Below are 15,683 nucleotides of genomic sequence, written 5' to 3' on the forward strand. Positions count from 1 at the left end.
CCAGTGTTCAGATGATTTTAATAAAACCGCAAGTGCATGGTCTCACATTACAGTACCTTACTGAAGCAGTACTGCATATAAGTACATACTGGTGTTACTTAATATCTGGGGTGGGGATGGCCAAGATTTTACTACCCCTGGGGGCAGTTCTGTAAATTTAATCTATCTGGATATTAAACACGGGATTGGCTGAACCGTCGGCGTACGTATTTAGAATTACAGTACTTAGTTTAATAATACCAGGTTTACTGTAGCTGCACTAGTACGCGAGCGTTCGATCTACAGTATTAGTGACGTTGCGCAAACGCGCTTCTGGTGGCAGTTGCTTGTAGCTCGTAGATTTTAACGCCTTTTAACCTGCCTGTGCTCTATCTACGATAAGCAGAAGACAGACAGGATTAGGGACATTAAAAGCTACGAGCAACAAGCAACTGCCACCAGAAGCGCGTTTGCGCAACGTCACTATTTTATTACTGTAGCTGCACTAGTACGCGAGCGTTCGATTAATTAATTAATTAATCGAGACATGTTAATTTTTTCTTTTGGCTGATCGCTGAACGCTGTTAAAATTACAGTTGCGCAAAATTAAAAGCAAATGCGATGGTAGTTAAGTGTGCATCCGTCGCATCGCGCTTAGCGGATACAGAGCACGTACGTACGTGCACCTAAACTCAACCCGGATATGCAGTGCTTTGCTAAGCGCGCAGGCCTTACGGTAACTTCGCAAGTTATCGTCGTGGCTGAAGCGGTCTTGCGCTAAACGTCACGAATTTGGGGAGGAGCCACAAATAACAGCAGTAAAACTTTAGAGCTAGTGAAAAATTAACCTCTATAATATCGATACTTCTACACCTACTAATACAGAAATAAAATACTGAAATCGGACTGTACAATACTTACATGAACTGACAATGAATTCAAAACCTCCTGTATCAATATTGTGACTTCTGTAATAACAGATCACCTTCACTTTTATTATTTTACCGATGGCATATAACTTAACAGCGCAAAATTAAAATTAACAGCGCAAAATTGTGTCAAGTAAAGCATATTGTTAAGTAATCTTATTTGTGGAAACAGGCAAACATAGTGGAGTAAATAATGTAAACATTATTTATACCGTTTGCAACGGTCTTCATCGACTTTAGCTATCCTAATGAAATAGGGTTAGGACAAGATGTGTAACGTCCAGTCCGCACAGATAGCGGACACATACAGGGATATCAATAGTCAATATATAAATATATGCAATAGTCAATATTAAATACACATATATTCACTAGTCAATATTAAATGCGTTACGCTAATTAATTACCGAAACTTATATTACTATAACATAATTACCATGCAATTCCAGCTAAGCGGTTCTATCTTTGAACTACTTACCACCGTTCGGTCTGTGGTCTTTAAACATAGTCAGAAATCACCTGTCTTCCGCAAGTAGTGTTTCGCAGTGAATGTCAGTCTTCTTAATTTTATTCATACAGCAGAAAACTTTTGCCTGTAAGATGCTAATTAAGACACCGTTTAATGATCTTCATATTTTTTTTGCATCGCTGCATGCTTTTATTAATACGCAGCTACTTAACAAAATTTCATCATTTACTTGGTCTAAAGTTTTCCAGCTTCATAGATTCTCTCAGGTCAGTTTTGCAGCTAGATCGCAGTTAGCCTAAATAAAGTTTAAAAAAAATCGCATCCTGTAAGGGAATAATCGGTATTTTTAAAATTGTAAGCTGTTCAAAGCGTTTTTGGCAATATTAAAATATCAAGGACACCAGTAGAATTTACTTAATTTAGTATAAGAAGACATTGTCTAAAACATTCGGAAGGAGAGAAGCACTCGAGGACTAGCTGCACATAACATTAACGCTATAATACCTGTACTATTAAATTATAGGCACAGTGCATACTCGTTTTCTGACAGTGCCAAGTATGGATATTGGTGCTGTCTGCTGACAAATCCGTGGTCATGTGCACAGCTTTCGCAAAATGATAATTACGAGTATTACACCATGTATTATATACAGTACCTGGATGGACGTACAGTTGCACTTTACTTTTCCAGCCGGGTTAATACCTAATACCTCGTTGCAGATTCTGTGAATCATCTTAAGTCATAGTATGATAATTATGCTGATAAAAATACTTACAGAGTTTGAATGTGCCGAAACTGACATGCTGTTTTTATTGTGGTTGCTTACAGTTATAGCCATGCACCCACGCATACTTACACCGCACCATACCGCTTCTGTTTTCCGGTCCTGTGCAAGTGTTTACGGGAAACCGGAAATTTTTACTTACTATTCAGCTGACAGTGGCATTTGTGGAGGGCAGTCTGCTGCATGTTCTGAGAAGCGACGCACAGAACAGAAGGCGAAACCGAAAGAAAGCAGCTACAAGCCCGTCTCACAAGTCAGTGAAAGCCGGCAATGAGATGCGTACAGAAATGCAGAAAATACCTGCTTCAGTACGGTTGTGGCTGCAACTGTGTTGTAGAGTGAGTGCAATCACGGAATGCACACACGGCTGCGTAAATTGTTTATGATATATTTATCTTCCCTCGTTAAGATTTCGCTGTTACAGTGTTCGGCTTTCGCTGAGACGGGCTTGTATAACAACAAAGTCCTTTTATTATTATTATTATTATTGCAACTACAGTTGCCAAACTCCATTAAAGGAGACTTTATACCCTAAGGTGAAAACCTTTGGGCTTTTAGGCTACTGGAAAATTTTTTTTGTTTAATTTTGAAAATTGTATACTTTTTTTGGTTTGATTTTATGAGATAAAAATTTACCATTATAAACCGTTGGACCGTTGGCCATTAAAAATCGTATAGTTATAGTTAACAATCTTTGCATTACAGTAAACAGGATTTGTAATAAACATATGTACAACTTAGGACTAAAAAGACGCATAACCCCATACCCAGATACTTATCCGTACGCATGTGGCAAGTGCACTTGTACGACAACCGGATATTTAGCTGAGTCGTACAGCGCACTGCGCCGCATATGTTCGGAATGCGGTGGGTGGGACTATGCGTCTTTTTTGTCCTAAGCTGTAGTATGCAGTGGAAGACAAATTTGATTTATTTTACATTAGGGCTGTTAGGCCTGCCAGCGTACAGCGCATAATTCGATAAATGACTGCTGCAAAACAAAACTAAACCCGTAACTAAACTAACAAAACAAAACTAAACGGGGCCGGTAATTCTCAATTCCAAGGAAAGTACCTCGGCTAATATTACGCGCCCCTTTCAATACTTCAGATATTTCCGCTTCCGATGCCCGGGCACGGATAAAACATATATAAAAGATAAACAGGATAAGACAGATTTTTATAGATAAAAGGAACATATAAATTTCTCTGGCCATCCAGATCTAGGTTCCTCTTGAGGCTGTCTATTAAAATGGATAAACAAAATGTGACCCAGAGGCCATATAAATACATGAAAGATATAGTTTTCCATGAAAAATTTCAACAATTTCGGCAAATGTTTGAGCCCACACCATAAAACTGACCGCATTAAAACATACGGCAGTTGGATAGAATGCTTGGTGCAATGTGGTTTGGAAGGCAACATCTCTACAAAAATGTTAATAGTATCAATACATTTTGTATATATTGATAATATTAACATTTTTGACCGCACAGTAAAGAACAAACTATAATTTTGTTAAAAATCTTGTTTAATATTTTTTGTGTCTTACCTTGTAAAGAATAAGAGTGTTCCATTCTGAAATATTCAACAAACACTATACTGCTGTACAAACTTTTAAAAGTTCTAATGGATGTAAACTTGCTTGAGTAAGTACAGAAATTGTCTGCATAACATTAATTTATACGGGAATTCCATACAGGTTAATTTTACTGCCAATATGCTAACGGTTTTTGATGGTCAGATCTTCTAAAATAAGGAAACGCTTATTAGCACCTTTTTCAATCAGCAGTTAAGAAGACTACCGAAACTGGAACCAAACTTACCGCTCATGCCCCATAAAACAAAATAAATGCCGCATTTTGCAGTAATTTAGTTGGTAGTCAAGTCAATTGCAAACAATCTTTAATGAGATGTTCATGCGGCACAGTTTAATGTCTCAGCGGCACACCTCATACGCGTTTAGTTTGCATCATAAGACCTAGCTGTAGAGTAGTGTTTGTGTAAATATAAAGCAATATTAATATTTATTAGAATTCTCAACATTCACCAGCAGGGGCATTCGTGCGTGTGTAGATGTCGCACTAAGATCGTACGTTCTAATTTTGTTTCGTTGAAATGTAATTATTTGTTAAATTTGCATCGTTTAATCTTGTGTGCAGAACATACTGTACTGAACTAACAGTTTTAAATTCAAATTTTTGGTGGGCGAATTTCGTGCTTAAATGTCCATCACTTTAAAGCGTGTTAAGAAACCGAATATGTGCAAAAAACGCGTAAAAACGCAGTGCATGTACAAGATGTCCGCTTCAAAAATTCCCGTCAGCATCATTGCAAACGAAAAAACAGTAGCACGGGTTATTTAATTTTTGGCGGGCAAACAGAAGATTGTCTGCCGGCATGATAGTAAGTATAATATATGGCTAGCGTTTTATTTTCAAGGTGCAGAAGACACACGTATTACACTGCATTTCGAACTATAAATATTATTAAATTCATCAGTGCAAAATTTATATTTTCTTCATATAAGCACATTCATATATTACAATAGATACAGTTGAAATTATTATATCCACCTTCTACCAACATGCATAATATACATGTGGGTAATATGTATGCATAATATGCATTATGCATGCCCACATCATTATACGTGTAATTATTATAATAATGTGGATAAAGTAACTGAACTAAATAATTGACAACCCCTTTATTAATACTGCTTAAGCACACTGTCGTGTCAGCTCAAAATAATTCTGTCATGCGGCGTCTTTCTAATAATTGTAAATTAATTCTTATGGCTTTGTTGATCTTGATTTTATCCGAACCATCCACTTTATGACTGCTGGATCCCGAGGGCGTAAATAGCACATATTTCGTTAGTGGAAACAAGATTATCCGTGACTGCGCTCTTTGATTTAGCTCATTCGTCATGCTGTTGCTACTGTGACAGCGCCATCAATTACCGCAATATGAACAATACACCCAACACTAGAAATCCCAGGTGCGCGGCTTTAGTCGAATCCAGCCCCAACACTCATAAATGTTGGTGATTGATGAAATAATGCACAAACAAAATCCTGAAGTTACTATGTATTCGAATTTACAAACCACCACATCAGGATAGCCCATCAGGCAAATTAACTTCCGGCTACAAACGTTGAATATAAAATATGAACAAGCACTTACTAATTTTTAGTTGCCGACTTGCCGTCGTGACGTCCCCACAATCATGGATTACAACGGCACAGTTTTCACTAAAGTTTGCAACTTCACATATATTCCGATAAGCCTTAACGTTAGTGAACACTTCCACGTTAACTGTAGCCCTGATAAGTACCAAACAAGTATTTTGTCCCTGGTGTGCTTCCATCTTTTAAATACTTTCTTATCGATGCTGAGTGCCCGGATTATCATGCCATGGTTGGAAAAGAAACTGAAACCACCATGTGAACGCTTGTGGGCCTGGATACGTACCAGTCATATCTATATCTGGATATCGGGAAGAATCACGGGGATACGTCGCGGTATCCGCCGCTGTTTTGGTCTGCATGACCCTCCGCCAATACAGGACGGCCACCAGGCCGAAGAACTGGAACAGCTAAATTCCGGGACCGTCCAGAGTCCCGTCCAGACAGACATTGTCTGTCAAGAAGAAACAGCCAAGCCAGCCAGAACGGCCCCGCGTTAAGTGTGTCCCACAGCTTTTAATTGGGCGCGGTACACGTGATTACGCCCTCGAAATACTCTCTTTTTTTCATTTAACATATCTGTATATTTAGCGCTCGAATCAGTCTTACCAAAATAGTCTTTAAAGCTTAATCTACGTTCAGTCTTTAATCTACGTATAGTTCTGACAGCGATCGAAATGGCTGAGCAACAAATCAACAATAATAATTACGCTGCCTGATCCATATCCATATACCATGCATACATGCCGACGAAGCGACTGTTAATGGAACGTCCGCTGATTGTGACCTTAAGCATTGCAGGAAAAGTTGAATGCTCTCAGCCGCTTGACGATAGAAGACACAATCTCTGGCAGCAACACGAGTACACAATTCAACCTGAAAGTACTGCGCCTCGCGAACACCTGGATGTACAGGATTAAGAGGCAATGCACCGGCTTCCGCAGTAACACATACACGCATCCGCCTACACAACCCAGCCTTTCTCCGAGTTTTGTTGTCCCGTCTGCGTTGATCGGAGTGTTCATTTAAAGGGCAGGATTATTAACGGGTCTATTCTGAGTATTCTCCTTGGATGGCAGCAGTGGCCGCGCTGGTAAGACTTCCTGTCAGACGCTCAGTGGAATAATACGCAGGCTGTGTCAATGGCGGTGGCAACCAGATGTGACCGCGCACATTAACACCCACCACTGCCGCCGTTTGCAATGGGGGATCGCGTTTTGTGAGGAGGCGATTACGAGCGGGAGTAGATTGAATTTTATGATTATACCGAGTGATGGACTGGAAAATTAAGATTTTACGCGTGTTGGTGGTATTCGATGACGGTTTCCGGCTGCTGTATCGGAGCGCTGAATATACCATGTTAGTACCAATGATCGGCCAAGCCGACATAATTATTTTAATCCTAAGCACAAGAATTAATGTTTATTTATACGAACATGATTTACTTCTACCAGTCTAATTTCTAGCAACGATAATATTCAGTATGATCGATAATAACGTTTTTTATACCCACTTTTTACATCAAGAACAAATGTAGACATATATCGCTTGTATTTTCCCAAAACCTTAAAAATGACAGTACTGCAGAGCCTTTCATAATATTACATGTCTAACTATTTATTTCAGCTTCAACAAATTACATGTATAAAGATTTATTGATTTCCGTTGCCATTCGATTAACTATGCTCTCATGATGTCGTTTGAACTATTTGCATTACATCAATAGTCGTTGTCTTCCTCGTATATACTCGGATAACATTATCGTTTGTGACTTTAAGTACCATCGTTTGAACCAGCTTTATCTGGAGGAACACTCTTTGAATACATACAAAGACGTAATCCATCTATTATATCATGGACGGATTACGTCACACGTGCCGGTGCGGCCTTTTAGACGGTGGATTACAATGGCATTATTACACTTCTCCATCTAAAAATTAAAACTAGATAATATTCATTTATTAAGCCTCATTACGTACTGCAGCAATATATAGAAGCACATGTGCGTTAGTTAATTTTACGAAGCTTTGCATTTGTTATGCGATTATAACTGACGTGATGTCTTAATTCTTGGTAGTGGCAGTTCACCTGTTCAGCTGGCGTTTTGCCATCTTCCACATTGGCTTCTTCAGCCTGTCTCTCCTGCACACCATCATCGGCATCACCGGTCTGTGCGCCGCCACACCCTCCCACTCCTAACCGGCGCCTGCTGCCCATCCACTTCGTCGGCACAATCATCAGCGTGGCCTACTCCCTGGTTTTCTTCGCCGCGCTGGCCTTCGAATACGACACCATCTCCTTCCCGAAGTCCGGCGTGGCGCTGGCCCGCAAATTAGCCAATCTGTCCGCCACCGACGAAGCGTACGTCTACGCCATGTACAGCGCCCTGCAAGCGGTCTGGCTGTTCTCCACCGCGTGTCTGTGCGGGAGCGGCGCGCTGGTGTTGTGTGTGTGGAAGGCGGCGGTGGAGCAGGAGAGCGGCACCCCGTTGTGTCTGCAGCATTATGCACTGCCGGGGACGCGCTATTCCCGCGCCGGCCGCTCCGATTCCTCGGTGATGCTGTCGTCGTTCGGCGGGTCAAAGGTCACGCTGGATATGGTGGACGAGCCGGCGTCGCGTGGCGCCGTGGAGGAACTGAAGGATCCGGCGATGGAGGGGGTGGAGATGAGTAGGTTTATTGAAGTGTGAACCACTGGGAATCGAGCGTGAAATCTTTGTAAATTTTATCGTTGCACAATTGTGACCTCATTCACGAAAAACAGCGGTAGCGTACGCGTGTACCTGTGCATGTGTACATACAATATCTATAAAGAAAAAAAGTTGCTTATCTTTCCTACTGTTATTTTACACTGTCGTTATAGCAAATGCTTGTTTTCTGGGCGTTTGTCTTGGTATTATGTATATGAAAAAGGAACATTTCATAAAGAGTCAACCAGTTTGACTCGTTTTGACTGTATTGCGGTTTAAATTAATACGAGTACTGAAGCTAATGTTCACAGTGCCCACTTTTTTACGACGATATTGTACTTTGCACAGATATCTCCGGAAAACTATACTCAAGCTTAATAATAATAAACTAAACTCAAGCACACCGTCACCTGTAATCAAAATTCCGTGAGAGCTTTTTGGATGACGATGCGCTTGGAGGTGGCCCTGAAGACGTGCACGATGACCTGTGTACTTTGCAAGAAGCGCTGAAAAAAGCCGGGCTGCATCTGAACATCGCAAAATGCGAATTGGTAGTGAGTCCAAAACAGATCGCCAAAGAGTAACTGACGCATTCCTTCAATCGTTTCCTGATTTACAACTGCCACATCTGAAGGAGTTGAATTACCTCGGCGCACCACTCCACGACGACGCAGTTGCGGGCACCCTAGCTGCTGAAACCGAGAAGATTGCCAGGATGACTCAGTGGTTAAATCTGCTGCCTGCCCACCACGCGTTGTATCTTTTGAAATGCAGCATGGGTCCAGTAAAAATGATTTACAGGTTGCGCACTACGCGGTGCTACCTGCAAGCAGAGTTGCTGCGACAGTTCGACAAAATGATAATCGGCTGTTTGTCCAGAATTACGAATGTGGATATCACCGACGCAATATGGACGCAAGCGTCACTTTCGGTCGCACAGGGTGGTCTCGGAATCCGGAGCACTGAGAAGGTGGCCCTTCCGGCCTTTTTGGCCTTGGCTTACTCAGTAGCTAAACTGATCAACGAGATAGTGGATTTCGACCCGGAAGTGTACTGTTGTGGCGCCTTAGAAGAGTGGCAGCGAACAGCCGAAGCCGATCTCCCGACTTCCGAAACCCGAAAACTCCTGAAGACATGGGACGAACTGATCATTCGGGGCATGGCAGAGGCCCTGCTGGTGGCAGCACAATCGGACATGTCGAGTGGAGCTCGTCTTCAAGGTGTGAACACTAAAGATAACGGCACATGGCTCGAAGCGCTTCCAACCGCATCCCTCGGGAACTTCCTAACCGACACCACACTCAGAATTGCTGTCGGCCTGCGTCTCGGCGTTCCAGTCACCATTCCACACCGCTGTAATTGTGGTGAATGGGCTGATGCGCGAGGATACCATGGCCTGAGTTGCAAAAAAAGCCGGGGCCGGAAGCCCAGGCACAGCTGCATCAACGTCGCTTTAAAGCGCCTATTTGCTTCGGCCGGTATAGAAACGGAATTGGAACCACCTGGTATATGCCGAACCAACGGCATGCGCCCCGATGAAGTAACGTTGGTCTAGGGTTGTTGATACCATTTGGTATTTGGTATTGTGGTACGGCTGGTATACCACTTACCAATGGTATATCAGGCAGGTGTCAAATGGTAAAATTAAATACCAGATATACCAGATAAAGTTTGGTATACCAAACTGCGTATGGTATTTCCAAAAATTTATTTAATTTGCAGTGCAGGACTGCAGGAGATGGAGGAGCAGGTTCATAAAGACGTAAATCTACTGCCAGCGTTACAAGTTTGGTATTCTTGCTGTGCTTAATGAATTAATGCTATTATCGTTCACTACCATGCAGTTTGATAGAAGTATCCATCATTCGCTCTGCATCCGCATCAAAATCAGTCAGAAATTCTACTGTAACGAAAAATCATTATTTTGTGTTCATTTCAAAAACTGATTAAGCACATGTTAAGCAAAATTGGTTAAAAAGGTATATGTTAAGCAAAACTGCCCGTTCGATATCATTAAGAGCTCCTGTAATAAATCTAGCTGTAAGTCCAAGTATTCGAGCAAGCCAGAACAACGAGTCCGATTAAACGGACGATCAGTCTAACCGGTTGGTCCCATGGGAAAGAGGAAAAATGTTAACTTGGGACGCCACATGTGTGTGCACGGTAGCTTTGTCACATATCGCGGCAACATCGAAACAAGCAGGGGCCGCCGCGGCACGCGCAGAGCAGGACAAAGTGGCAAAATATTGGGAAATCGCTCGAGATTACATGTTCCGTGAAGTAGGCATCGAAACACTCGGACCGGACGCCTCGCGGTTGGTCACCGAAGTCGGGAGCATCAAAGATGATACAACGGGAAACGGTACGGGCGACGGAGTATCTGCGCCAACGGATCAGCATAGAAATCCAACGCGGGAACGCGGCCTCCGTCATGGGAACAGCACCAGTATCGGCTAACTTAGACGAAATGTTCTGTTTGATTACCCACGTAAAAAGTTTTTTCTAAATTACATCAAAATACCACAACATATCCGTAGTCTTTCACAACATATATCCACGGCAAGATTTGGGCAGCCGGTTTGAGCCAGGTTTTATATCAGTACAAATTGGTACCGAGTTACATCCTTCACCAAAAGCAAACTTGTAAAAGCCATTTTATACGTTGTCAGTTTATATGTGTTGTTACAAAATTTTAATTACATTTAACTGGAAAATATATTAAAACGGAAGTTCGACTAGCTAAATTGTCTCAACAAAACAGTGCTAATTCAATTTTTCGGAACCAATGCGTGCGACCCGTTTGTCCATGCAATCAGTAGGCTACGTACAATCACCAACAAAAATATAAAATTCGGTGCAAAAAAAGTGTCGGTCGACCGACATAAATAACCAAACACTGCAGAAATAATCGTATAAATGCACCTTTTTTTAAGATTGAAACTGTTTATTTCGCTTCCGAATGTATCGCCTACAAATTATTTAGCGTTAAAATCCACGCGCGTCGGCAATAAAATTTTTGCTGCAAAGTTTAGTCGGTGAACGCTGCAGCAATGTTTCCTCTGATTGGGCGAGTGGCAACTTCAATGTTAACAGCACGTTCACGTTCAGTGCCGTTGTGCAGTCTTTGCTTCGGAAAACTAACTTTAAAATCCGCAACTTTTAACTTTCTAAAAGCCATTCATTTTAATTATGATTCCACATGAACCATCTCAAGCTTTAGTTACATGGCTGTCGACAGCCAGATCCTTTTTCAGCATGTACGTGAATAGTGAGAGTGCTAGCATTCCGTTCCGTAAAGCTGTGGGACGCGACACCTCTATGAAAGTACACGCAAGGGCGCGTTTTCGTCTGCGGCGTTTGTGAAGATCCCAGGAGTTTTGTGCTGATTCTACGGTGAGAGTTTGAATAAAACCTCAGATTTTATACACCTGATTAATAGAAAAATTATATAATCTTGTGTCAATGTTTTCAGCTCGTCGAAAGATGCTGCACAACGGGAAAATTGTGCATTACGACATGCAGCGGGACAGCAGGTACAAGTTTGATAAATGATCGTAATAAGCCTGCATTTTAGTGGCGGTTTCATTTAAGATGGGGTTACTTCACAAAAACAAGTAGCTAGTTCGGCCGCCCATACTACAGTAAAGTACAGTCTTGATTTGCTTAAGGCAAATTGTAAGCTAAAATCTCAATTTCGCTTTGGTGCATGTCGACAAGCAAGCGTTTTATTAATTGAAAGTTTCGAATGTATTGTAAAAAATGTTTATCTGCGTATGACTACATGCTGCTATTTCTCTTCTTTTAGTTTTAAAAAAATTCAACCATAGAAACCATGTAGATTTGTTGCGTGCAGTTTGACTTATGATAAAATGATAGTCGTAGAAAACATTCTTCTTTCAACCAACTTTAAATGAACCAATATGCTTTTAATTTTGAATTTTTTTCTTCAATTGGTTTTTTATCTGCAGCAGTGATTTTAATTTTTTCAAATGCAGTGCATGTCAACATGCATTCGTTGCGCAGAACTGATTGAAATAATTTAGTCAATTGTATGAAAACTTATAGTGTCACTTGAGCGCAGTAGAATGTGTATCCTGAGATATTTGGACTATCGGTAGTTTGAATGCGCTAATTAATTGCTTTGCAGGACTGATGAATGACTGCTCTTTTGCGTCGGTTTCCGGAAAGCAGCTTCCCCGTAAAACGCATGGATGTCAACACCCAAAATATGATGCTGAATGCCGCATGCTACGTTTTTAATGATTTTATGCTGAGTTGTTAAAAGCGTTTCTATTCGTTAAACATTGGTTTTTGAGTGATAAACGCGTAACGAACTGGATTTTCATTGTTAATGGCATCGCCGCTGTGCTTTAAAACAAGCTCGCTGCTATATACCCGAATAAATATATCTTACATCGATTACTCATATCGAAATCGGGCATTTTAGTATAAATCTAAGGGTCAATACATGGCCTCTAATATCTACATTGCATTCAAAACCTACCAATAAACTATATCACATTTCTGACGAGGGTTAGGCCGCCTATCTCCGTAGTCGGCTGAGGCTGTGTATTCAGTACAAATTTTTCACTTTTATAGAAAACTTGTGACTGTGTATCGTATCGCCAATCTGAATAAAAAGCTTAATAATACTCAAGGTTTAATAGTCCACTATACTCAAGATTAAAAAAACAAATCTCCGGAAATGTGTATGCACGTGAAACTTCGGACAGATACCGAACTACAGGTTAAATTTTGAACGTTCTTAGTATTTCTAATTTCTGTAAAACTGTCTGTCTATCTGTGTGTACTATGTAGCAGAAAATACATCGAAGTCCTTTACTTCTGAAATCCCTTAAACAATACACAAGTTTATAACTTACTCTATATACGAGCACATTAGTCAATGCTGCGCGGGGCCAGCTGTGGAAATGTTTTCAAATTTTTAAAAATGTAGAATCCAAATTTTGGAGGTATTCCATTAAATATTTCCAAACAGCGCTTCGCAAATATTATAATATTCACAAATGTTTAAAAATATCTGAAAATTCCAAAATATGTGTGTGAGGCCTTCGAGATTAATGAAATCCCGTACTTATGAGCATCGATACTTCTGTTATCATCTTTCGTGTTGCTACGTACTTTGTATTGTACTTTGTATTGACAGCGCAAATAAAAAAGAAATTTGCTGCTATTGTTGACCTTTCTAGATATAGGGGGAAAAAGCAGTCTAGCCGGACCATTCCCCTGTACTGCTGCCTTCAGCCGGCTGGAGGCGTTGGGGCTAATCTTTGGGCGTTGGGGCGTTGCTGACGTTGGGACTAATGTTTTTTTCCTAAGTAACTTGAAAAGTTACTTAGGAAACTTGAATAGTAACTTGAAAAGTTAATTCTGGAATTTGGAGTTAATTTCTTGTAATAAAGACGTAGCGATTTATAAATCTACAGAGTATATAGGGGGAAAAATGAGTCTAGCCGAACTTCTGATGTCAGCCGGCTGGTGTTTTACGTTGTGGCTATACATGGTGCTTATGTACCGCGCCTGATTTAACCGTATGTATTGCCATAACGTCACACTCCAGGCGGGTGACGGCAGTAGTACAGGGAAACGGGCCGAGTAGACTTGTTTGTCCCCCTATATACAACGTAATAGTGTATAGTGTCACGTAATAGTGTATAACGTAGGTAAAAAAACGTAATTCATAGCAAGATTTGTCTCTGCCATGCAGAAATGACCTCAACCAAGATTTGTTGGAGCAATGGTCCATTCAAGGACTACGCTGTAAAATCTTCAACCACAACAACAACAAAAACAACAACAACATATTGTCAGGCACATGAGCCTGTGCGTGGTGCGTACGGCTCAACATGGAGCGTACTTGCACTCACTGCTGTCTTTTTATTTCTTAAACGCGTATAAATTGCAGATTGAAAAGAAACAGTAATCACAACAACAAAATTTCATTTAAAGCTGCCGCTCCATCCACTGTTCCGAGAACTGAAGCGGCGTTGCCCCGCTGAATTTCTAGTGACAACCGTTGACGGAGAAATTCATGGGAGCGAGGTTCACCCGTGTGCAGTTGAAGTCGTTTGCCGATTTCCTTTACTAAGAGTATGGCTAGCTTCCCCCAAGGCCCAAGAGTTTCGAAACCTAGTGGAGAGAAGACATATCTACCCTCCAGATACGAGTACAGTCGTAATTTTTTATCTTCGGCCTCCGCAGCAGCAGCTCCTGCGGTAACTGACGTGGATTGCAGGTAAGACATCGCAACGGTATCCACGCAGGTCGCGTCCCATGCCAGGCACATACCACGCTTCCAGGCAAAGGTTGTGCACCCATCCGGACGGCGATCGGACGTGTGGGATGTACCCCGGGGTTCCAGCTTAGCCGGGATGCCGGCTGACACTAACGATCTACACACAATACTATTCAAACCGCCGTGGCGTGCGTGTCTTCCAGCGGAAAAGGAGCAGGATAAGCCGTGGTGTCCATACTCATCTACGGACTTGTAACACTTCGCACATGAATGCGGCTCGCAGATCTTTACGCCCAGTCTCAGGCCGACTGAAATCTTTACTGTGTCGTCGTCAAGGAGGTTACCGATGTGTGCAGAGGGCAAGGCATTCAACCAGAGGCCTGCTTCCGGTGTTGATTGAGCCATTAAGCGGGCACGGTTGACCTTATCGTCGCACTCACTTACATGCCATATTGCCTCTCTCTTGTACGTACGTGTGACGCTGCACTGCACTCATCCACTGAAGAGGATATACCGCGTGCGCACACACTGAGCACTGAGCACTCTCTCGTTCCTCTCTCGCAGTACTACTCAGCGTTCATACGCTCGCGTTGGGTAGAGTCCAGTCTGCGCATCACACAGCTGATTCACGTCTTGGCCTGCATCAACGCACCTGTTTGCCGCCAGGATTCAATTGACACTTGATGCGTGTCGTTGGCGAGTCGCCAACGACACGCATCAAGAACCCTTTTTAGCACACACTTTGCTATTTGGCCACACGTGCCTTTGTTCTTTCTTCCTGCTATTACGAAGCATTGTCAGCCTTTATTGTCTAATAAAGACAGCATCGTGAGCTCCTCGCCATAGTCTGTTACAATATCTACATAAATTTATGAGTACATTTACAATTATGAAAATTCCTAGACGCTTCTGGAAACTACTGCTTAAGTACTGTGAAAACGTTCAAGAATTTTAGAAACTTTCTGCAAAACAGAACTTGTTTTACAACTGCAAATGAATCTCTTCTGAAAAATGACTGAATTTTTAACAAAATTTGGAGCTCGAACGAATGAGTCTGAAATTAGTTTTAGATTTACAAAGCTAAAAAGACGTAATAGTGTACAACTCTTAAGATAAGAATGATAAAGATTTGTAGCAGTACTTTGTAATAGACTGCGCTCAGTGCAAAACTGCAAATACGTTTTATAACTTAAAAAAAGGTTTAGAAAGGTAGTAAAGATTTGTTAAAGTCGAAGCAGGACCAAAGCAATTTTAATTTCGTCGGCAGCAATCTTTACCTTCACTGACATGAAAGTCTCTACCTTCGTCTACGACACACGCCTTGAGTTCTCGCGCAGGGTTCAGTCTCTATCGTCGTGACAACGTAATAAATAAACTCCCACGAT

The 15,683-nt window shown here is 41.6% G+C and overlaps 1 protein-coding gene across 1 annotated transcript; it reads left to right on the plus strand.

The window, feature by feature from the left end:
- The first annotated feature begins 5,402 nt into the window (after positions 1-5,402).
- On the plus strand, positions 5,403-8,203 carry LOC129597279 (uncharacterized). The gene is made up of 2 exons (XM_055494760.1): positions 5,403-6,712; positions 7,431-8,203. Exon 2 carries the CDS (start codon positions 7,728-7,730, stop codon positions 8,040-8,042), a length of 315 nt encoding a protein of 104 aa, XP_055350735.1. The 5' UTR covers positions 5,403-6,712; positions 7,431-7,727; the 3' UTR covers positions 8,043-8,203.
- Positions 8,204-15,683: the final 7,480 nt, after the last annotated feature.

This window comes from Paramacrobiotus metropolitanus, unplaced genomic scaffold, assembly GCF_019649055.1.
Source record: "Paramacrobiotus metropolitanus isolate TYO unplaced genomic scaffold, Prichtersi_v1.0 Parri_scaffold0000102, whole genome shotgun sequence".
In the NCBI taxonomy this organism is placed as follows: Eukaryota; Metazoa; Tardigrada; class Eutardigrada; order Parachela; family Macrobiotidae; genus Paramacrobiotus; species Paramacrobiotus metropolitanus.

Coding starts and splice junctions, on each gene's coding strand:
- LOC129597279 (XM_055494760.1), top strand. CDS start 7,728: ATGTACAGCGCCCTGCAAGCGGTCTGGCTGTTCTCCACCGCGTGTCTG.